Source organism: Trachurus trachurus (assembly GCF_905171665.1).
Source record: "Trachurus trachurus genome assembly, chromosome: 12".
NCBI lineage: Eukaryota > Metazoa > Chordata > Actinopteri > Carangiformes > Carangidae > Trachurus > Trachurus trachurus.
Window position 1 is genome coordinate 6,173,530 of NC_139908.1, and position 23,762 is coordinate 6,197,291.

Here is a 23,762-nt window from a genome sequence, read left to right on the forward strand (position 1 = left end):
AGCAGCGTACGAGTACCAACGTATTGATCATCACGTTATCAATAAATCCATTCCCCAGTTTACTAATCGTAAGTAAGCAGGTCTGTGTGTCTAAACTCTAAAACGCTTCCAATAAATACTATTTCATAGGTTTGGATGCCGACAGCAGCACACTTTAAAATAATAACTTCAATATTCATAATAATAATAATAAAAAAGAATAAAACAAAAAACAGTTAAGATGCAGTTAGTAGTAGCACATAAATATCCTGAATGTTGAAATACATTCTCAGATGGCGTTTGAAGCGGCGAACAGTGACTTTTTGCAAAAAGGCAGTGAGTTAATGTGAAATTTAAGACCTGGATGTAAACTAAACTAAACTAAAAAAATAAAATAAAACTAAAAACTAAAAACAAAGCTCAGTCAGTTCGGTTCTATCTGGTTTGAAATGAGAAGTAATTACAAATAAAGCAAAAAAACAAACAAAAACCTGATCGTCAGTGAACGAGCGGGGAAAAAAAGTGCAACATCAACAAACGACGACCGATCAAACTTAAGGCCAAAAAAATTACAACAACTCTTTTGTTCTTTTTTAAAAAATCATCTAAATACTCTGTATGATGTTAATTCATAACAATTAAAAACAACTTCATTCACTTTTTATAGCCGTTTTACAAAAAACAGGGGGACGACCCTTCACATTTCCAATGGATCAATAAACTCTTGTTGAGATGCAGGTTTAGACTGTTAGTAATTAGTTCATTTATTAAAGTTAATAGAATCTAAATGATAATTATAATAATAATCCCATTAATCATCCTCTTCCTTCCAGTCTGATCCACCATCAATCATTGGTACAAGATAAAATTATTGGTATATATAAAAAAAAAAGGAGGGAAGGGAAGGGGGCGACTGATCGATCAGCGATGGGGAAACGTCTCCTCAGTCACATGGCACAGCAGGTGGCTTGCACTTTGGAACAGTAAAGTTAAAACTGTTGGACATTGCACTTTTTTTTTTATATATCTATATATAATAATATGAAAATCACCTTTTTTGTTGTTTTTCATTTTGACACATCTTTAAATAGGTTCACCGGTGAAGAGTGAAAACTTGTGTTCACGAAAAGAAAAACATAAAAAAACAAAAAAAAATCTGACGTGGAAATAAATAGAGCAAAAAAAAACAAAAAAACACAGAAGACACTTTGCTGCTCAGGTTATTTCTAAACTTTTTGGAGAAAGAAAGAAAGAGAGCGAGTGAAAAAAAGAAAGAAAGAAGCACAATGGTTCACCGACGATGCACAAACACCGACATCTGACCAGTCCACTTGAGTCCGTTCATCCGTGTGATACAGTTACACTCCTCTGACATCATGAGGCGTGTTGTTCATGAACTATTGGTCAATAGCAAAAGAGCCGAAGAGCCGGAGCGACAGCAGAGCGAAAAAAGAAAAAGAAAAAGAAAAACAGAAGTCCTCTGGTCAACGGGCGCTGTCGACCTTTCACCTCCACTCAGCTCCACCCCTTCGTGGAGACCCCGCTCCTTTAAGTCTTTTTAGGCTTGAGACTGGAATGCAGAAAAAGGGGGGTGAGCACGCTAAAGAGGAGGAAGAGGAAGAAGAAGAAGGGAAGAAGAGGAGGAGGAGAAGGAGGAGGAGATGGGTTCTTTGAAATGTGTCCGAAGAAAAATAGAATAACAAAAAGGCGGCCATGAGAGAAGCACAAACACCCACTGACATTTACCAACAGAAGAGCCGCAAATGCCAAAGTTTATCTGCTGCACAGAAGCGGAAAAGGAGAGAAAAATAAAAAGTATAAAATGGTGATAATAATAATAATTATAATAATGATAAAAAAGCGACGATGCGGTGGCCTCGGCGTCCACGGCCGGAGAAACAAAGCGTTGCTGCTGCTGCTGCTGCTGCTGCTGCTGTTGGAGGTTTGAGGTGGACTGAGCCATCCAAAAAAAGGCATGCATGAAGAACGACACACATCCATACTGTTCGGCTCGCCGTCCGTCCGTCACTCCGCTCACCGACACAGTGAGGGTCGGGACTGACTGTGCTGTATGGTCGGGGGCCGGGGGCCGGAATCGAACCGGAATCGGACCGGACCAGGCGTCAACTAGACAAGAAGAGATTTCATGACAGAGATAAAAAAAAAACCTTTGTCATGTTGTTTCCTGGCCAGGTGATGGGAGAGGAGGAGGAATGGGGAGGGGAAAGGGGGGAGACGTAGGGTAAAGAGAGAGATAGAGAGGCGGCGGGAGGAGGGGGGGAAGGGGGGAGGAGGAGTGTGGTAAATGTTCAGTGCCTCAGGGGCCCGTTGCTCTGGGTTACGGAGCGGGAGATGTCCAGGAAGGCCGAGCGCATCGCGTCGAAGGACTTGTCGGAGAGAGACGCCACGTCGTCCGACGTCATCCCCTTCGTGTCGATCTTTGGAAGGATCTTCAATGTGATCGTCCCTGAGGAGACACGGAGAGACACACACACACACACACACACACACACACACAAAACATGAAGAAAAGAGGAAAAAAAAAACTTTTATTAGCGGCTCTGTCTCTGCGTACAGATGTGGATCAGTCACACAGATGTGGAGACGGGGCAGAGTTAGTTACCTGAATTGAACTGCTTTTCTTTCCGTAGGTAGAAGTTGCTGTAGGAGGAGAACACCACGGGTATGATGGGCGCCTGGAAAATACAACAAACATCATTAAAACTTTATTTAATTTATTAAATTGATTTTGAACCTTTAAAAAAAATAAAAAAAATACTTTGGGTTCTTGCCTTCATATAAAAATACCACATAAAAAATGTTCTCCATGCACATGTTTGGTGTCTTTTGGTGTCGATCTGACCATCATATGTTCACTTTAACCTGCTTTATTCAAATGAATTTTTTGAATTTTTATATAAAATGACTAAAAAAGAAGACAAATAATGGGAGAGAGTTTCAAATCTGCACTTTCAGATGAAGTCGACAGCAGCTCCAGGTGAAAACATCTTGTGATCGATCATTCAGTCATTGCCCAAAATATTGGCATCCCTTCACTTTTGTTGTTGTTTTGTTTTATAATGCCCCCATTCCTTCTCTCCCTGAAAAATCATTACAACTACAAATATTTTGGTGCATTTATTTTGTTTGCAAAGGAACAGGAACAAACAACTGAGGATAAACCGAGGTAAAATCTGACGTTTTACACACAGAGGTGCAAAAATGAACCAGAGACAATGATTGGCACCTTTTCAAAACTAAGAGAATCCATTGGATTTGAAGCATGTGTGATGTATTTTATCTCACCTGTGACTCTTAACAGGTGATGGCAACATTTTGTCCCGTCCACTTTTGGAGTTCTGTATGTAAAATTTCAGATTTGACTTTTTTTCCCCTCTCATTTTTCTGTGTTGTTTACGACGGAGTATTAGGGCCACATTGAGAAAAAAAAAACAAAAAAAAAAACAGACTCAAGTCATAAATTTACGACTTTATTCTCGTAAATTTATTAATTGGAAACTAAAGAATTACACCACAACATTTGTGGTTGTAGCAACGATTTTCAGGGAGAAACGGGGGCATTATTCTATTCAATTCAAATTCGCTTCATCTAAACCTGTTTTTTTTTGTTTTTTTACTATCGCTTTATTTTATTGTTGTTTTTAATCTTCCTGCATTAGTCTCCATGTCATTCTTCTTGTTTCACTTCTTATATACAGTACATTTATACTTTTTAAACCAAAATGTAAAGCACTTTGAACGGCATTTATTTGCTTTGAAAGGTGCTATATAAATAAAATCTGATTGAATTTGATTTGATAGAACAAAGGTGGAAGCGTATTACTCTCTATTTGGAGGACTAATGGAGGAATATGGGTTATTATAAGACTGTCATACATCTCTAAGATTGATAGTGTACTGCTGTTATTCCCTTTGGTGCAAATATCTATTCTCCGTGCGATTTCTCTTTATGGTATTTTTTACTGCATTTTATTTACCTGTATTTCAATTCATATGGTCCTATGTCAGTGAATGTTTTGTTATTGTGGAAAAAAGAAAAAAAAAAAAAGAATTTGATTTGATAAACCAACAGGAAGGAAAAGCTTCACACAGACAGAAAAGCAGCACGACACGAGTGATCTCCATCTCCTCGTCTGTTGTTAATAGAGGCCGAGTTGCTCTTTCTCTCTCCCTCCCTCTTTCCTTTTCCCTCCCTCTCTCTCTCTCCCTCTCGGCCCCCAGTGGCCCTTCAGCAGGACCGGGCTGAGCCAAACGTGGCTCCCCCTGGGGGCTGTCCTGCTTCCACTCAACCGGGCCGGGCACAAACGCTCTGAGAGACGGAGCGGCAGCAGGAGGAGAGGAGGAGAGGAGGAGAAGAGGAGGAGGAGATTCAAACACTCGACATTCACATTCACTTTACACAGGAACAAAACCAAACACACACTACACTAAACAAACCCAACCACCATGTGTGTGTGTAACGTAACAGCAGGTTCAGAGCCAATTGAACCCGTCCCACCTCCACAAAATATAAGAAAATATTAATGTGTTTGCTAATTAGGAGCAGCGGGGGTTTATTTTTGTAGCCTCTAAGCCTGAGTGCACATCTGAACAGAGCTGATATTAATCTTTAGCAGCCAGAAAAAATGGCCTCACACACTCACACACACACAGACACACACACACCAGAGAATTTCTTTTTGGATTGAACCGAGTTGCGGTTTCTTTCTTTTTCTATTTTTTTTCTTTCTTTAATTCATCCCACCTGTCTGAGTGTGCGCTACGAAACCTCGACTCTGGAGCAAAACGACCTCCTGTGTGTGTGTGTGTGTGAGAATGTGAATGGAGATACAGAGCTCGTAAAAAGGCAGCGAGCTGATCTGGAGTCTGTCCTCTAATAGTCTGCTGCAGTGAGGACAGAAGAGAGTTGGGAATAACATAAATAGACTAAACTACTCTCTACTCTGAGTATTTCAAAGCATTCCTCCTGAGTTGAGTCTGGCCGATGCGTTCGTGAACCAGACTGTGATGTGGTGAAATCATCATCCTGTTGCCTGGTGCCATGTCGGCTCACTAGCGCCCCCGTGTGTCAGGAAGCTGCACAGTTCCCCCCCGCCCCTCCACACACACACGTTGGCAGGAGTTTAAAGGGATAGTTCACCCAAAATTGAAATTTCACTCGTTATCTACTCACCCTCATGTGGACTAAGGGCTGGGAGAAGTTTCAGAGTCCTCCGTGGCTTCTCTGAGTTACAGGGGGTCTCGGCGTAGCAGTGCATGTCCATATAACGGTTGCAAATGGATACCAACTGTCTTCGTAACAAAAAGACACACCAAAAAACATCCAAATACCTCCATGCTGCTCGTATGTAATGTCTGTCTTGTATTGAAGCCCCGAAATGCGAAATTGTCCCGAAAAAAATTTAATAAGTCTATATTTCAAGCTTGTTTTGTAGCGGAAGCTCCTCTTCGCAGTTCGTCCAAATTTGACGAACCGGGAAGAGGAGCTTCGAGAAGCTTCCGCTACAAAACAAGCTTGAAATACAGACTTATTTAATTTTTTTTCGGGACAATTTCGCATTTCGGGGCTTCAATACAAGACGGACATTACATATGAGCAGCATGGAGTGGTATTTGGATGTTGGTATCCATTTGCAACCGTTATATGGACATGCACTGCTACGCCGAGACCCCCTGTAACTCAGAGAAGCCACGGAGGACTCTTCTCCCAGCCCTTAGTCTCCCAGCCCTTAGTCGACATGAGGGTGAGTAGATAATGAGTGAAATTTCAATTTTGGGTGAACTATCCCTTTAATGGAGCAGGGCCATGGCCGTCACAAGTGTGGAGGAGAAGAGAGGAGGAGGAGAGGAGGGCGAGGGTGTTCGGTTACGCCACATGAAGCGTCGACTTAATTCACACGTTCAGGAGGTGAAACCTGAGGAGGAGAGGCAAAAAAATAATAAAAATATATATATATATAAATAAAACGGGACTCACTTGTGCCTGCACTGCCAGGTGGAAAGCACCTTTTTTAAAGGGCAGCAGGTCGCCTCTCTGGTTCCGCGTTCCTTCCGGGAACACCCACAGTCGGATCTGCCGGAGTCAAAGGTTCGGAGAGAACGGAGATTTATTATCTTACATCGTCCCACGAGAGTTTGGAAAACATAAAACCAAAAACATATGAGTGACAGAGTAATATGAGCCCTGAGGAGAGTAAGGAGAACTGATTTATCTTATTTATTTCTTTACAAAAACCAAACAAACTGAAAAAATAAAGAATAAAAATAATGTCTTTAAAGGGATAGTTTAACATTTTAGTCATAGCAGCAGGTTCATTACTTTTAATTATCAGTGCATGTTGTTTTGAGATCCACTGGGCAGAGACGTGAGCTGCTCAGTGAACACAATGTAGGTGAACGGTCACCACGCTATGAAATAATCATGTGTAATTATGTAACATTACGACACACTGAGCAAATACTTGGCACTACTTGCGCTTGTGAAATCCCTCCGCCCAGCAGCCGTGTCTGGACTGTAGTTCCGGCTTCGCATTTGCCCCTAAAACAACTCTGTCTCCTAATTATACATGATTATCTCATAGCGTGGTGAATGTGCAGGTCACAACTGATCCACCAGAGCGTTTTGGAGTTGCTGGATTGTGTATTTGATGAGTTTGATGAGGGACAGGGGACCTGTACCATTCACCTCCATTGTGTTCACTGAGCAGCTCACGTCTAGGGATGTCACAATTATACATTTTCTTGGTACAATTATTGTCAGAGAAATAATCACAGTATTAAGATCACGATTATTATGCATTAATTAATTTCACAACACTATGAATGTGTAAAATCAAACATAGTCAAAATAAAATTACATTACTCATTGTTGACACAAAATATTTCAAGTATCTATTAATATATGACCAATTATTAACCCCCCAGGGGAAGCGTTTGAAATATTCAGGTCATAAATTGTCTTTTAAACCAAATGTTTACGTTTATTTTAACCATTTTTGTTTTGTTTTTAAATAGAAATGACACACTAACATTTAAATTCCTACCAATTCCATGTTAGCATTTACCTTTATTGTGGCGTACATCTGCCCATATGGTGCTGACATAACTTTTTCTGGGAAGTGACGGTATTTAGGAATCTTTACGATTAATTAATTGTGGCGTTAAATACCACGATTAATTGTGAAAACAAGTAATCGTGACATCCCTACTCACGTCTCTGGCCCGCAGATCTCAAAACAACATGCACCGATAATTAAAGGTAATGAACCTACTGCTATGACTATAGGGATTATGGCCAAAATGTTGAACTATCCCTTTAAAACTCATAAAACTCATCAAAAAGAAAAAAAGAAAGGGAAATAGTGTCAAGAGAACAAACATTGGCTCGACACATAGAAGCAAAAATACGATTATATGTCATTTCAGACGCCACAGAAGCCGAGAGCTAATAAGAAGACTTTTCTACAATTACGACCGAAGAGGCCACAAAGACGCCGTCTCACCACATGGATTTTAAAATGTGTGTGAGGAGGATCAGGATCGTGTTGCAGAGTAATAACACGGTGCTCGTCTCATCGCTGCGTTCCCCATCAATTTAACACCATCACATGTAAATGAGCCCGAGTCTGACCGAGGAGAATCTATAAGACGACCCAGATGATGACGACGATGATGAAGGAAAATAAACATCAGCTCTGGAAACAGGAAATAAAGCTCAAGCTTCAAAGCTCCAAAGCTCAGTCTGTCGTCGCCGAGACAGGAGGCGGATTACCTGGTCGTCCAACATGGTTTTGGCTGCGTCGGCCATGACACTCTTGGCGTCGCTGGTCTTCTTGCGGTTGATGAAGACGATGCCGCCCAGCCAGCAGATGAGGCCCACCGTGCCGGCGTAGATCAGCTCCTTCTTGGCGATCATGGTGCAGCGGTCCGGGAGGATCTCCATCAGGCCTGAGACACAAAGAGGAGCAGAGAACGTGTTCGTTTGATCATTTTATAACGAGATTAAAGGGTTTATCCTCCAGCTCCAAATACGTTTAAAAATTCATTGAGATTAAAAATACAAAACTCAATTATAACTTCTGATGGAGTTTCAAAAGCAAACCTGAGCTATTAAAATTAAAAAAGATAATAAGCAAATCTGTAAAAGTTGAGAAATAAGATGTTGACCACTCTTCTGGTCATTTGAGACTTTTCTCTCTGAGAGAAAAGTTTCTGTTTATTTATTCAGAGTACGTGGCAGGAAATGTGACAAAGCTTTCATGTTTTAAGTAGAAAATAAAATAGAAACAAAAGGAATTTATAAATGAACAAATAATAATACATCAATAACTACTAAGATTTGAAAATGGATTCACAAAAACAGCTCAAATTCATTAAATAACTCATAAAAAATCACATAAATTATAATATTATTAAGTGTAACCAGGTTAATTAAAGTCTGCACTAAATCCTTCTATGAATGTTATCATGTGCTTCTTGATTGGTTATTTCAGCGACTGCGTCACACTGAGGCGTGTTCCTCACATCATGTCCAAATCATTTATATCAGCGTAGGTAGGCAGAGTAAATAATAGAAACACCTGTCAGAGTGACACACGTCAGCAGCACGACAGTAAGAGTCACAGGACTGAAGTGGATTCAGGCTCTGGTTCACACTCACACTGGAGGAAACCTGTCGGGCCTTTTATTACCTGACATTTTGTGCTTTTTAAATTGTTACTTTACACTTTTATATTCTTAACTGTGAGCTGTTTGTCTACAACGATGGGTCTGTGTGGAAAAAGCATCTCATCTCTGTCTGTTTTTGGCAATAAAGCTGCCTGAACTTTGCTCTATATATTATCTTTTTCTTTTTTCTTTTTTAATCTTTATCATTTCATCACTTCTTTATTCAATTACAACAGAATTGAAAATGCTTATCTTAATATGTAATGAAAAAGAACAGACAATGAACTTTATTATAACTTGTGTTACATAAATATTTGAAAACGAGTGGGAAGAAGAAATAAAGTTATTTAATTAACCCCTCCTGTTTCCCAAAAATCATTGGTTGTTCATTTAACTGGTTGTACCCAGAGACCAATATACACAACCTGACATCAATTTCTTACAAATTTATTTCATTTCAATTTCCCCTATAGACATTTTCTCTGATTATATTGTCTATAATTTTCATTTTATTCATCCCTAAGTTCTTGTTGTTGTTACAGTTACAGATGCTTGTGTATAAAAACTGAAAATCCTCTCCCTGTACAGTTTCTGGTTTATTTATTATTGACAATCAATTAAAAAGACAACCTTTCAAAGATAAAAACACGCCGCCGTCTCTTTTGGCTCAATGTGATGTCCAATATTTGAATGCGAGATGACCTTTGGTCTCACCATAATATTTATCTACGACCTTGTGAAACCCTGGATTTCTTTATTGATGAGACTTATCTCTGTGACCGCTACCTACATTATGAAATGTGTGTTTGATTGACCTTTGTGATACAGAGCAGAGCAGATAACGGAAATAAAACATTGAACGGACACGTCCACTGTTTTCTGTCTGTTCAGTACAAACATTATTAATTTCGTCACAGACGGTGTTTACGACCGCGGCCTCTCTGCAGAGGTGAGGATTTTATCACATCGTCTTGATGATGAGCAGCTATTAATGGGCTCAGGGTGTAACTGTCGGCATGGCAACTTGGACGCCAAATCAGTCTCGTGCTGAGTTTCCTCGGCACTAATTAGATGCCTGGTTCTCCTCCCGCTGTCTCTACGCTGGCCTGGAGCCTGGATGGGAGAGAAAACATACCTACCTGCTAAATCAGCGGCCTCAACAATGAGATGTAGGAGGAAATGATGGTGTGTTCAAAGACCCGGCCAAAAATAAAAAAAACAATCAGACGAACGGGAATCTCCCTGCAACGTGCTCTGATTCAAATCGACAGGTTTAAACGCTGTCCAGTAAATTTACCGACGGCTTTTATCTCAAGAGTATCTCGGGTCCTGCGAGGCCGGTGAATGATGTATGAATCTTTTATTGGTTCATGTATTGATCAACACTCCACTCCATGATCTTCTGAGCCAACTCCAAACCGCTAAATACATCGCTGAAACCATTTCTGCGGGTTGGACGGCACTCTGTCTGCAGCACATCATCACGCCCCGGTCTGTCAGCACAAAGCCTGGATTGTTTTACATTCGCACCCCCCCCCACCAGGTTTTAGGAGGACTATTGCTCAACCTGCTTTAGAAACCAAATCCAAGCGAAGGTCGAGGGTCTGAAACGTAAAGTAGTTTAAAGTTTGGATGTGATTGAGTTGGCAGGACCAGTAGGAGAGAGGCGGTGGGAACAGTCCTGTTGTCTTTATCCGTCCTGGTCTTGACCTCTGGTATTAACCTGAGTCTTCAGCGATCAACCGTATCGATCAGCTCCAAGTTCGTCTGTTTGCACCTGCTTTAAAATGCATATCAACCACTTAATGCTGAGATCTCACTTAACGCGTTCTGTACTAATGAGCAGGTACATGATCGGACCGGTTCATTGTCAATTGGCTTGTGTGTGTGAGCATATGGGAGAGGTTGAGTGAGTTAATGCTCTGCTCACAGTTCTCACAATCTAATTAAGTTTTATCCATTTGACATTGTAAATTATTTTGGGGGCTATAATGAATCTCTGACATTGGACATCTGTACAGTCGACGGTCCTTCAGAGGACGTCGGTACAGAAGGTTGTCCTTCAAAGGACGTCGATAGCGTAGGCGGTCCTTCAGAGGACGTCTGCAGAGGAGGTCGTCCTCCAATGTGGTCAGGACATGTTTGCATTCACACTGTTATAGTAAATGTGGACAGATGTGGTCCAGATCACCTCTAAACGTGGTCGGAATAACCGGATCTCAGATGCATCTTGCATCCCGTTTACACCAGGCGTTAAAGTTACCATCCCAGGTGGCTGGACTTTTGCGTTTTTTCTTTCAAATTGCACAACTGATAAGCACCCACCCCCTCCGTCCCGTAAACGTCAATGTCGGTTGCATGATTTGGCAGTTTGACTGACAGACGGGCCATCCAACCAAAGTTGTATAAGACTAATTTGATTGGTCCCTGCTCCTTACACAGATGACCAAGTTTCGTCATTGATATGTCAAATCACTTATGTAATCGATTACTGTCTAATACTTAACGGATATTCTCAGATTTTTTATTATTTTGCCAAAAATGTGCCGCGTGGGATGGTAACTTTAACATGCGTCTCGTAATGTGGTCACAATGCGTCCCTGACCACCTTAGAAGTTAGAAGTTGGCCGATCGGATCACGATCCGTCCTCAGTGTGTTTTGGGTGCGTTTACACCTGTACTTTCATGTGGTCAAGCGCCATCCGATTGTTGGTTGCCGAGATCAGATACCAGGTCTGAACAACCTTGAGCTTCTTCGTGTCCTTGTGCCGTTTGGTCGCCAAGTTGATGGATCCCATATGCGAGCACTCATTCATCCTCATACTCATTCATTATTTTGGACCAGGGGTCAGACGTCAACCCTACAGTAAAAACACATGATCAGGCCATCGGCCAGTCGTCGTACAGTGTGAGAGAAGACGATGGTTTCCTGTGTCACGGTGTCACAGCTCATCCAGATTGACCGCGGCCACTGGGTTAAACAAGTCGAGTGTAGACGCCGATCTCAGCGGGGATTACCTGGTCAGTCAGGTGTGTAGAAGCATCGAGCTCTCACTACACATAACAGGCTTCAGGTAGAACGGCCACTCGGCCAGCATCAACAGCCATTGGTTAATAAAAGCACGTCCTCCTCACTCCACTTGTTTTCCTTGTCGACTCTGATGTGTAAACGCTCACCTCGCCTCGTTTCCATGAAGCACAGAGCAGCAGAGTGTGAATAATCCTCGTTAGTTCCGTTGAGCTGCAGCATCTTGTCCGTGTTATTGGCCGGGGAGTGGAGCTTCGCCTCGTGTGTACTCAAAAAGCAAATTCAGAAATCCCCCACAGTTGGTTCTCACTTCTTCCAACCATTTCTGACTCTTCTCTCTCTCTGCTGCAGCGGACCGTGGATGCGTCAAATTAAAATGTAAAGAAACCTCCCTGGGTGCTTCACCCCATCAAACAGCTCAGCTCCGTCCGACTCTTCCTTCTTCTTCTTCCTCTTTTAAAATCTGATCGCGTTTGAGACGAGGAGTCAAAAACAAACTAACAAGAATAAAAATAAAAGCTGCTGAGGAGAAGCTGCCATCTGTGCAACCATCTTGCACCAGTCGTCATCATCATCCAAGAAAAACACAGCAGCCAGGATTGGAAAATGAAAAGACGAGACCTTTCACCGTCGTTTCACACTCACTTTGACAGAAATGACGGACGGCCGGTGTTGGCAGGTATAGATCTGATTTTGAAGTGTTGACTCTGAGCTTCACGGTTTGTGTGTTTAACTGTGTGATCAATGTGCGCGTCACAGCTCTTTGTACACAAACAATCTCCAGTGTTTGAACAGTGCAGCAGGACAATAATAAGGCAGTGATGCCAACATACAGCGGGTGTTAATATCTAAAAATCTCAAATTAAAGCCATAAGTCAACACTTCAGCCTCAGGGTTACTGTTTCCTTTTAGATTTAAAGGGACATTGTGTGACTTCTCCTGTTATCCATTCACGAAAATCGGTTATTTCGTTAAAAAGTCTGTTTTTCATTAATCAGTAATCACCCCCATCAACAAACTGAAGTGTTCCTTTCAGCTCTGAATCAGCCGTTCATATCATTCATATCTCCATGGAGCGGGTAAGCTCGGTGCTGGCTGCCATGTCGTCGTGTCTCCATGTTTTTACGTTCAGTGGCAGCGTGACGGTAGGAAACCACGGAAACTCAGCGGAGACACCGGAGCTGCATTCACCTGCAGTCGGGCAGACGGCCGTCGGTAACAAACCAGATGCCATTTTAGTCACAGAAGTCGAGAGAAAGCCGGTCAGATAAACAATACGACATGACAACATATTGTCACGTGTATTGTTTTGCCTCGTGCTGACGGACCACTTGTTTACATAGAGGCTTGTTTATGCCGTTACGTGCGACAGCTGTCATCCGTCTGCTGTCTGCCCAATTTCACGTGAATGCAGCATGAAAAATACGATTGAGTTGCTTGCGATATACAACCGCAACGCTAGATGGGAGTAATTCCTACACAATGTCCCTTTAATTCAATGGAGCAAACATAGTAAAGTAAAAACAAAAAAAAACTATATAATCTCTATACTCACCTAAAACATCCAGGGAGCTCTGGTGGTTGGAGATGATGACGTAGGGTCCCTCCGTCTGCAGATGCTCCCAACCGCTCACTTCAAACCGAAGACCCAGGAAATACTTCACATGTCGAACCAGTGAGCGTATAATCCTACAGAGGAGAGAAAGAAGGTTAATTATATAGTCCTCTTGAGTATAGGTTACTGTTTAGAGTCATGTGAGAGCACAGCAGCTTACGTATTATTAACTAAAAAGCCTTGTTGGAGAGTTTGACGGTATGGGAGGAATGTTAAATACTAGAGGTATTTCCTTACACGGCAGAAACAAACAAAACACCAGCTTGGATATTTTTTAATTTGACCTTAATCAGACCATGAGGTACAAGACATCTGGAAGGTAATCCGTGTCCCACATTGCAAACATATTTAGCTTTGTTTGTTTCTTGGTTGGTTAAATAATTGCCTTAGTGAGTCTGACCATCTGCCTGTCCTGTCCGACGCTGGAAAGAAAAGCGAAGTTAGAGCCAACGGGGGGGCACTGTGATGAGTCCAATCAAATCAATACACTGTTTTATCTGCAATTACCACCTTAAAAATGGGGGTCGTAAAATATCCAATTTTAGCAACTGCACATTAATATTTGATATACACATTACTTAAAGGTCCTTTTTATTGATTTTTTCCCCATAAACTAATAAAAACTTTCTAAAAAAGGGCTGAAAAAATTTACAGCCAGCCAGCGCCATGACACCAGCTGATGATGTTGTAATTGGAAGCAGTGGCCTACTTTCACTCAGCATCCAGCAAGACAGGAAGCAACGCCGTTACCGCCGTTATCATGTCGTGTCATATTTCCAGCCACCGGACAAATGTAACTTCAATACCACCCTCTCCTTTTAGCCTGTTTGTCCTCATCAGCTCTCGAGAGAAAAGTCTAAGATCTTTTACTTCCTGAATGTTCAATCAACTGTCTCCTGATTAGGGGTGTGTATTGGCAAGGACCTCACGATACGATACGTATCACGATACTTGGGTCACGATACGATATATTGCGATATATTGCGATATCCAAATTGTGCGATATATTGCGATATTACATAGTTCGCTGAAAAACTAAGAATGTATTATGCATCTTAAAATCCGAGTTGTAGGCCTATATTTACATTAAATGATAGTAGTAGCCTAATTCATCACCAAATGAAAACTTTAACATCTGTGTTTTCTAATAAGACAAACTTCTCAGTCTACCTCACTTCAATCTTTTGTATTGATGCAAAATGGGCAAATATATGCATCTGACAAATTATTTGTATTTCATACTAGTTAATTAATTAAATACAAACATGTAGATCGCTGCACTCCTACAAGTAAAAATAAAATTAAATATGTAGTTTTACATTTAAATAAAAATGTTAAATTGAAAATGAAATAACCTTATTATCTGAGACTGACATAACCTGCTGTATATTTACACTCCTGCGCTTCCACGTCCTGTCTGGAAATAAAGGCTGCAGTCACACAGACTGCAGTCACACACAGACACTGGCAGTGAGAGACACTCGTCCGTCACACAAACACAACAAACAGCTGTGGATTTCCACGTGTGCTGAGCAGTGAGCGGAACCTACCGCGGCATCTCGCACCACAACAACACCAGCTCCCGTTAGCTTAGCGGCTAGCGGAGCCTGTCGGCTCTACAGTCTATGGTCAGCTCTGTAGCATTAGCTCCTCCAGCTGGGCTGCAGCGCTCGCGGTGCTCCGGTTCTACCTGGTTTCCGTGACAACGTGAACACAGCGGCTCCTCCGCTACGCTGAGAAGCTGTGAACAGTCTGCAGTAATCCGTGTTGTTGACGAGGGAGCGGACGCTTGGTGGCATGAGTGCAGGCGCTGTTAGCGTGTGTGGATAGCATGTAGCTCGGCACAGACGCAGCCTGGCTTGCCCCGTTTAGGTGATCTGACAAGCCGCCTGAGGTGATGCCTCAGTGGGGTTGCACCAGGTGCAGCCCCGGTCTCTCCTGGTCCTCCACGGCGTAGAAAGCCGAGCTCATCCAGCACACTGCACTGGGGTTTGCTTTGCTACGGACGAGTATCAGTCGGTGTCGGTCGCACTGTGGCACATTCTACACTTTATAAAACATGTGCATTATGTTTGATTTAAACAATGATGGGGCTTTCCTGATCTCTTCCTCTGATGCCTCCAATAACGCCATCTACTGGGCTGAACAAGCAACTACTACTTTAGTACCAAAAAAAATAAATTCACCTTTTTTTTTCCATCTCAATTTATATAATAAAATATCGATACTTGGCGTCCTTGTATCGATACAGTATCGCCGTTCAAAATATTGCGATATTGTGCCGTATCGATATTTTCTTACACCCCTACTCCTGATTGGTTGAAAACTTCCTAAAAAAAAGTTAAAACCAGGAACAAAAACAAGCTAAAAAGGAGGTTAAAAGGTTTTGTGAAGCCGGCTGGTACATCAGATTCTGGTTTTATAAAAACACATGAGCAAATTTAGAGAATGTGAGTTTCATGGTTTCCTGTTTATAGCTAGAACTTGACCTTTGTAGAGACAGAAGACGATAACCACTCGGATCAAAAGGTGACCTCTGCCCCCGACTCACTGAGGCTTTCATTGAGATTCAAAACATCCAGCTCCGGGCTGAGACCCATGTCATAAATTGATTATGCAGAATAGATGCTATTAAAATCCTTCCTCACCAATCACCATGGCGCCCGTCAAGGTTAAAGATTTAATCCTTTCCTATGTAAATTCACGCACCGACCTAACCCCGCCACCCCCCGTCTCGCTCTGAAAACTGGCTCGTCTTCAAACCGGTGCCTCTTATGTTACTGCCAATTTAAATTTATCTACACTACTCTGGTGGTGGTGGTGGTGGTGGTGGTGTGTGTTCGACTGCAGTGTGGAGTTGGTCTGGACATAAAATACTCAGGCCAATGTTTGCAATCAGCTAATCAGCTGCGTATTTCCCGCCAGTATCAGATCTCGGGTTGTCAATCTTCCCCCCAAATCACATTTAAATTTGTAATGCTTCATATGTTAAATATTCAAATTATATTCAAACTTTTAATGTCTTTTTAAAACTCATTATATTCACCTATACCAGCTTATTATCACGTCCCACATCCACTAGAGGATATTCCAACCAAATCTGTTATGTAACAGCAACACACTTAAGGGAAATCAAAATATTATATTATATAGTTATTAATATTATAAGTAGCGTTAGCAAATCGCAGTTGATCCATGATTCCGAATGAAAAAACAAACAACGGAAAAAAAAAAAAAAACACGCAGGTGCACCGCCCCAGCCGAATAAATGGCAGATTAAAAAAACTTGTATATTTGAAGCTGCAGCTCTAAGTCGTGCACAAGAACAAGGACAACATTGTTTGTTTTATCAACATGTTTAGGCTACTACTACCCCCGCTTCTTCCTGCTATCTTGTAAACAATGCCGAACATCGCGACGCACAAGGTTAATTTGCGTCATTGCGGAAGGCAAACGTTCGAAAGTCAGTTTCCAACTTTGAATATTCTCATTTTTACAATAATTCAAATTATGTTTGAATAATGAAGTTCGTTCTGACCGTTCCATCTGATCATCCCTCGATTGTGGTTTTGCATCTTTCCCCCTCCTGCAGCCAGGAGGTAGCAAATAAATCTAAAAAGTTATGCAACGCTGCAAGTGGTGAATGTTAATATATCAATAAAATAAAATAAAATAAAATAGCAGCATTTGAAGTTTGCAAAAAGAAAAAAAAAGGAAGGGGAGACACCAGGCAGCAGAATTGCATAAATGAAGAGCGCCTTGCAGATCTGTTCAAAGCCTTTCAGTGAATTTATGTTTGCAATCTGCTGCTAATTAACATCCAAAACTCCTCAGGCAGCAGCTGATTCCAGATTCCACACCTGTCACTGCCTCATACTGCCATCCTGCAAACGGCCCAGACCACCACCGATGTCAGACTTTAAAGCAAAAAAGGGAAAACGAGCTAAAACGTAGAGATGAAAAAAAAAAAATCTTCAAATATTTATTGAGGATTTGCACAAGACTGGATCACTTCACTTCTAGGGAGAAAATGCCGTAACGTACGATTCAAAATCTGCAGGACCAGAACCACCACCACCCGTCCCCCCCGGGCCACCATGCAAATCCAGACCACACATTTTGAATAACAAACCAGCTGTTTCTGCTGTGCAACACACCAAACCTGGCTTCTGTTACACCAGCAACTTGAATGACCTTCCCTCTCAGGGAAAAACAGCAGAGTCACTCCCCGTCTTCTGTCTCAGCCCGAGAAATCTTCACTTCAAAAAAGACTCTACTCCCAAAACATGTCCCTCATGTTGTTGTCCTAATCTGTCCTCCTTGTAATTTTTTTTTATCATAAAGTTGTACCTCTGGTTTCAGATTGGCTTGTTATCTAGGAAGCTACTTTGTGAGAAAAAAAAAAAGAAAGAAAAAACATGCAAATTTCCACTTCTGGTTCTGGTACACAACCCTGCCACCGATAATCACACATTTCTAATCTTTTTCAATCCAATATCCTGCTCCAAATGAAACAAAACTTAATGATTATGGCAGGGAGATTTTGAAAACAGCAAAAGCAATTTTTGAAAGTTAATTCACCCCCCGGATGCCAGAGCTGATCATCTTTTACCCATTCACTAAGGATGAGCATTTTTTAACTGGGCATAAACACTGTTGGAGTCTGGATTGTGACACATGAACAAATCTCTCGAGTTTCCTTTCTCTCTTCCCTTTACTTGTGATAACTTAAGTCTTGGCCCATGAAGAAGCAGCTGCAGAGTGATGATCTTTAATAATAATAATTGTTCGTTTTATGTCATATTATAAAACCTAATTGAGCATAACTGAAACTCCTAAACTACTAAAAGCTAGTACTAGTGATTTAACCTTAAGCTGAATGATCTTCACTGGAGTCCACTGTAAAGCTGACACGTCCATATCTCACAGGAATTCACCATATCTCCATATCTCTTGGCAATTAAGCTGGGAAGTATAAGATACCATCATAACTGATAAGAATGAAGAGCAGAAAAATCTAAAAAAAAGAGACACAGAAGAACTGAGCGTGAATAAAAATAATTTCTCGTTTTAGGATGAAACATTAATATGTGATGATCGCCTCGTTAAACTCTTGTCCAGCTCTAGTTTTCTCACCGTGTGTGAGACGGTTTGTAGAGTTAGTGGAGACAGAGACCAGACAGATTTGATTATATGTAAAAATAAAGCTCTCTATGTTTTCATAATCACAGACGTGAGGAAGTTCTTAACCCCCTTTAAGTTCACGGCCATGTGACTCTACCTAATGCAATCATCCCACACAGCTGCCTCACTTCCAGCTAAGCAAAGCTTTTTTCTGTACATGCACGCTCGATTGTCTCACTATATAAGAACAACTTCACCTTTAAACCAGCATACAGTCTTGAGGGGGGGGGGGGTTATCTTACAGCGCAGAAGTACAGTGATAACACACTCAGTCTAGTGTAAAAGTCCCTTGTTATGCAATGACTCAGCCAGTGTTGCCGCAATATTAAGATTGTTCAAGGGGAATGAAATGGCCTCGCTTGGAGTCGTTTTATGGCCAATCTACTAAAGCTTTTCGTCGACTTCATTTCATTATCTGTCACTAAATAAAGTTGCTTGGGAACCTACAGAGCCTGGCGGTATTTAGCTGCACACACACACACACACACACACACAACCTACTTGGCACCTCACGGATAAAAAGGTGAGTCTGACCCGTTAGCTGTAAAAAAAAAAAAAAAATTGTACCAACAAACAAAACGATACAAGCGCTGAGGCTAATTCAGGTGCTGAAGGTCAGAGGGCTGTCCACGCCGCGGGAGGCACGGTCACCGTATCATGATGACACTGCAGAGGATACACACACTCATTCAGGAACAAGTAGTGAGTTCACAATGTAGGCTTAAAGTCAATCAGCTGAATGTCTGAGTGAGTGACAACATCAGGGCCTGTGACAATGAATGGACGTCTCCCCCACTGACGTTAGACGCTATTACACAGCAGGGAACCTGAGCTCCGGCGACTGTGAGTGAGAAAGCGAAGCCTCTGTCGTCATGACATCCTAACCTGATAATTAATGTGACAGACTCCACGTGTGGGGGGGCATTTAAAAATACACGAGAGGTAGAGGAAATGCAAGCTCAACATTAACAGTAACTGGACTTGTGTGGAGTGTGGATGACTCCTGTAAGTCAGCTGTGAAGCAAGCAGCCACCTCCCACCCCCCCACCCCTCCCTCAGTCAGAATAGGCCTTTTGTGTTCCCGTCCGACAGCAAATGTCTGTGACAGACGACTCCGTCCTTGATGATTCACAAAGCCCCCCTCTTTTTTCTGTTTTTGCTTTTGCCACAGTTGGCTTTCGCATGTAGAGAGCACAGCCAAAAAAAAAGTCTATTCACTCCCTGCGCAAGGTCTGACCCCAATTCAGTCACTTTGTCAGAGTCAACAGGTCCCGATAACCTTTGAGCTGTCAGAATGGTACACTGGTGCAACATGACACCGCCGGCACCACGGCTTAACGTGACTGCAAAACAGTTATTCCAAGAGCAGCCGGGCCGTGCAGGGCCGGGCCGGGCCAGGCAGGGGCAGGGCAGTAAGGTCTGACTGCTGTTGTAACTGTGGCGGGGGGCCGGCCGCTGTCAGCAGATCCAGGCCATGCGAGGTTGCATCCAGGAAGGATTCGGGGCCCTCGTCGTAGGTATAAACAGTAACCCAACTCTCTAATCAGGGGAAAGTTGCCATCTGGCATCTGTCTCTCCAAGGTAATTACTGGAATGCAGTTGTTTGTGTCCAGCGATCCGTCCTCACCGTCTAGGTTTAACCACAACAACAACAGCAGCAGCAGCGGAAGCAAACCCCCCTCTTAGGTGGACGCTGATCTCAGGTGTACCACATTTCTATCCAAATAGGTATCAGTTGACTTGAGTCAATGTGTGCATGTCCAGTATAAAATAACATATTTCCTCCAGTGGTACAGGCCAAGCGGTCGTTCCTATCCATTCCTGCTACTATGGCATGCTGCTTTCACTTGAAATGGGAAGAAAAATGCCTCTTTCATTCATACGTTTTGAACAAAAACTGAACATTCAAGCTTCATAAGGGAGATGAGATGTTGCAGAGATGTCCTGGTTTGCATGATTATCTGTGCAGCTGTAAAGTGACACACTGACAGCTCAACTACACCTATCAGCTGCTGCTCCATTAAAACCAATGATATCCCAGTTGTTTCATTGATTTTTAAACAAACAGCAGCTGAAACACTAATGTCATGTTGTGATATGTAGTAGGGGGGAGAGACTTGTGACTCCTGCAGCTCAGCTCATGCAACTTTAGCTAACGCATTTCTCAGGCATTTCATTTTCCTGAAGGGAAAGTGGCAGACATTCTTGCAGGAAATATAATTAAAGGGCATTTACCGTTATCTATGGTTAGCATTGTTTAACCCAGGCTGGTGACAGTAGGAGCGTGTCTCGACTTGGTTTGGGTCAGAAATGAACATCACATTCATGTTAGCATTCTTGTTTGACCAACTGAGAGTCCAAGGGGGGAGGAGGAGGGCTAATGTTAGCATATATGATTTAAAAATAAAAATAAAAATGCATTAAGTATTTATCTATATTTTTTGTTATGTTTTCGTGTCATACGTGAGATATTTTCTGTAGAATATCAGCTTGTCTTTTAAGGTTATGGTGCTGTTATGTAAACATGAAGAAGATCCACACACAGTGAGAAACGTGATGTTGCTATGCTACAGCCATGCTAGCCGGGGCTAACAAGCGAGCTAACGTTCAGTTCAGTTCAGTTACCCATTGGAACGTTCGATTAGCCGTTAGAACGTTCGATTAGCGGTTAGAACGCTAGCGACTTTTTGTGTGTGTGTTTTTTTTATGACGCGAACAAACACACACAACTCACCTCATGTTTTCAACATCTCTGCCTCCGCTTTTCAATATGCACAGAGGGATCGCGACCAGGGCCAGGCACATCATCCAGGCGACGTAAAAGCACTTTTTGAAATAGAAAACAAACGTGCTGCTGGTCCACATCAGGAGCGGAACCAGCAGCAGCAGCGGTAACATCCATAGCACATCCATAGCGATGATGATCCTCCACCTCCACCGCCGCTGCCGCCGCTGCTGCTGCTGCTGCTATCACCACCACGGAGCTTCAGTTCACACCACCACCAGTGCCCAGAGGCGGGGGGGAAACACACACATAGGCTACACACACACCACCACCACCGCTTTACTTTGCTTTGCTTTAGGGCGGATGAGAAAAAGCCGCTAACACGCTGGTTAGCTACGGCGAGCGAGAGCAGCAGCAGCAGGGAACCACCACCGTCCAGGACCCTAGCTAGTGGTAAACATCAGGCTACACACGCCGAAAAAAGTGCTCCTTTGCCCGGGGAGGGAGGAAGGAAGTGAAGGAAGGAGAAGGAAAAGGAAAAGGAAGGAAGGAAGGGGGTGGGGGGAGAAGAAGACCCGTGGTGGTGGTTGGTTGGTTGGTTGGTTGGTTGGTGGCAGCGACGACTGCAACGCTCGTCCCCGGCTGCCAGAAATGAACATGAACCGCTGCTCATCTGTTGCTAAATGGCATCATGAGGTGGAGTCTAGTCGTCATCGGTTGTATTTTTTTTCTATTTCCGGTTAGAGGACCACTATAGTCTGATGTCACCAACTCCATGCAAGGAAATCAGTTTTATTTCTGCAGGTTTACATATCAAAACTGCACTATATAATTTCAGGTGCCCTTCTACCATGCCCAAATAATGAAACAAAACACAAATAATAAACAAGAAACACCTAAACTAAACAAATAATAAACTAGAATACTAATAGAAATCTAATCATAATGAAATCAAATAAATTGATTGAGAATAACCAAAACTAAATACTCACTAAACAAAACACTGAACTACACAGCACTAAATAGGTACTAACAATAAATAGCTCCAACACATTTACAACACATGTAAAGTTTTGACAAAAAATCCTGTTTTTGGCATCTGCTGTTCAAAGCCTGTGTGGATTCACTCTCTCCAAAAGGATATCCGTAGAAAAAGACCAGTTTGACAGCCGATTACATGAATAATTGGATTAGCAGTGGTAATCCAATCCTTGGCTATAATCTGACACTGTCCAAACCGCCTTGACTGTGCTCCAGCCATGTCCAAGAGCTCTACTTGACGTGATTTGGAAGATTAGGATCAATCAGTCATTAATCCTGTTTTAATAATATGTGCCATTACCCCCTAATCATTGGCTGACTCCAAAAAGTTGGCACCAGTCTACTCAAGGCAGGAGCAGCAGTAACGAGACTGTCTCATTTACAATATGTAGGCCTAATGTTCACTTAAGTGAGTGTGATGGAGAAATAAAAATAAAAAATCAAGATCAAAACAGGCCTTCCAGATGGTTCTCAATTAATCTCCTGCCAAATTATAAGAAAAAGCGAATAATTGTTGTTTATTCTTTTTTCTCTCTCTCTTTTTGGCTTATCAAAAGCTTATCAGACAGGAAATGTTGCACATTTTTACAATTTTGTATATTAGTGGTTATATTATGCAAGTGGTTTAACATTGAGTACCTGTAGTGCTCAAATATGGGTAGAACATGTGGACAGATGACATAGAAAAATGCAACTATAGGATTAGAATGAACCATTTACAATTAAATGTGAAGAGTATAACATTATAGAAAGAGAAGAGAAAAATATAGCCTACATGTATGTGCAATATGTTGGTATAATAGGTGGAAATACAGAATATATCATAGGTTTGTTAATTTTTGTAAGTATTGACCCGTGTGTGACAGATATCGAGGACTGATCAAGTGGCTGCAGTTGCAATCAGGAAGTGTGAACCACGTGTGGTTGTGGGAGGAGTTAGATTGTACCATGTCGCCCCTGACTGTAAACTGTTTGTTTAATATGATGGTGGAAAAACAAACCTGTGTACTAACACCTCCTTTAATAAATAAAAGGTCAACCTCAAACTGGAAAAAGTTTGCATTTGAACTGGTTTGGTGGAGATCAAGTTAACAAACTGGAGTCACAGGTGTTGGAAATGTTCCAACACATCCAATATTTACTGATGTATGAACATCGACACCAATCTGGTAATACAAAAGGCTTACATTTACACCTCTGTGATTTAATAATAAGCAGGTGATTGGTAGGCCAATTATTTCCCGAGCTTATTGTGTAAAAAAAAAAAGAAGAAAAAAAAGCTCCATCTGCTTTGTTGGAAATCCTCCAAGATGGATTCATCATACGAGATAGTAAAGCTGCTGTTCATCAAGGAGAACAAACAATGTCTAGCTGTAACCCTTCTATTGGATTTTGACACTACTGTGTGGTTGAGCCCAGGTACATAAACACCTTTTCTCCAGAGAGCTGATGAAATCTTCTGAAATCTTCACTTTGTAACTTGTGTAAAAAGCAAAAAAAGA

At 41.9% G+C, this 23,762-nt stretch overlaps 1 protein-coding gene across 1 annotated transcript; it reads right to left on the reverse strand.

Annotated features, from left to right (window-relative positions):
• Nucleotides 1-2,288: 2,288 nt before the first annotated feature.
• agpat2 (1-acylglycerol-3-phosphate O-acyltransferase 2 (lysophosphatidic acid acyltransferase, beta)) lies at nt 2,289-21,639 on the reverse strand (the record flags this gene model as incomplete). The annotated part of the gene is made up of 6 exons (XM_083983203.1): nt 21,229-21,639; nt 13,251-13,384; nt 7,772-7,947; nt 5,978-6,073; nt 2,603-2,675; nt 2,289-2,446 (listed from the first exon to the last, which is right to left on the reverse strand). Exons 1-6 carry the CDS (start codon nt 21,405-21,407, stop codon nt 2,289-2,291), a joined length of 816 nt encoding a protein of 271 aa, XP_083839329.1. The 5' UTR covers nt 21,408-21,639.
• Between the last annotated feature and the right edge of the window lie 2,123 nt (nt 21,640-23,762).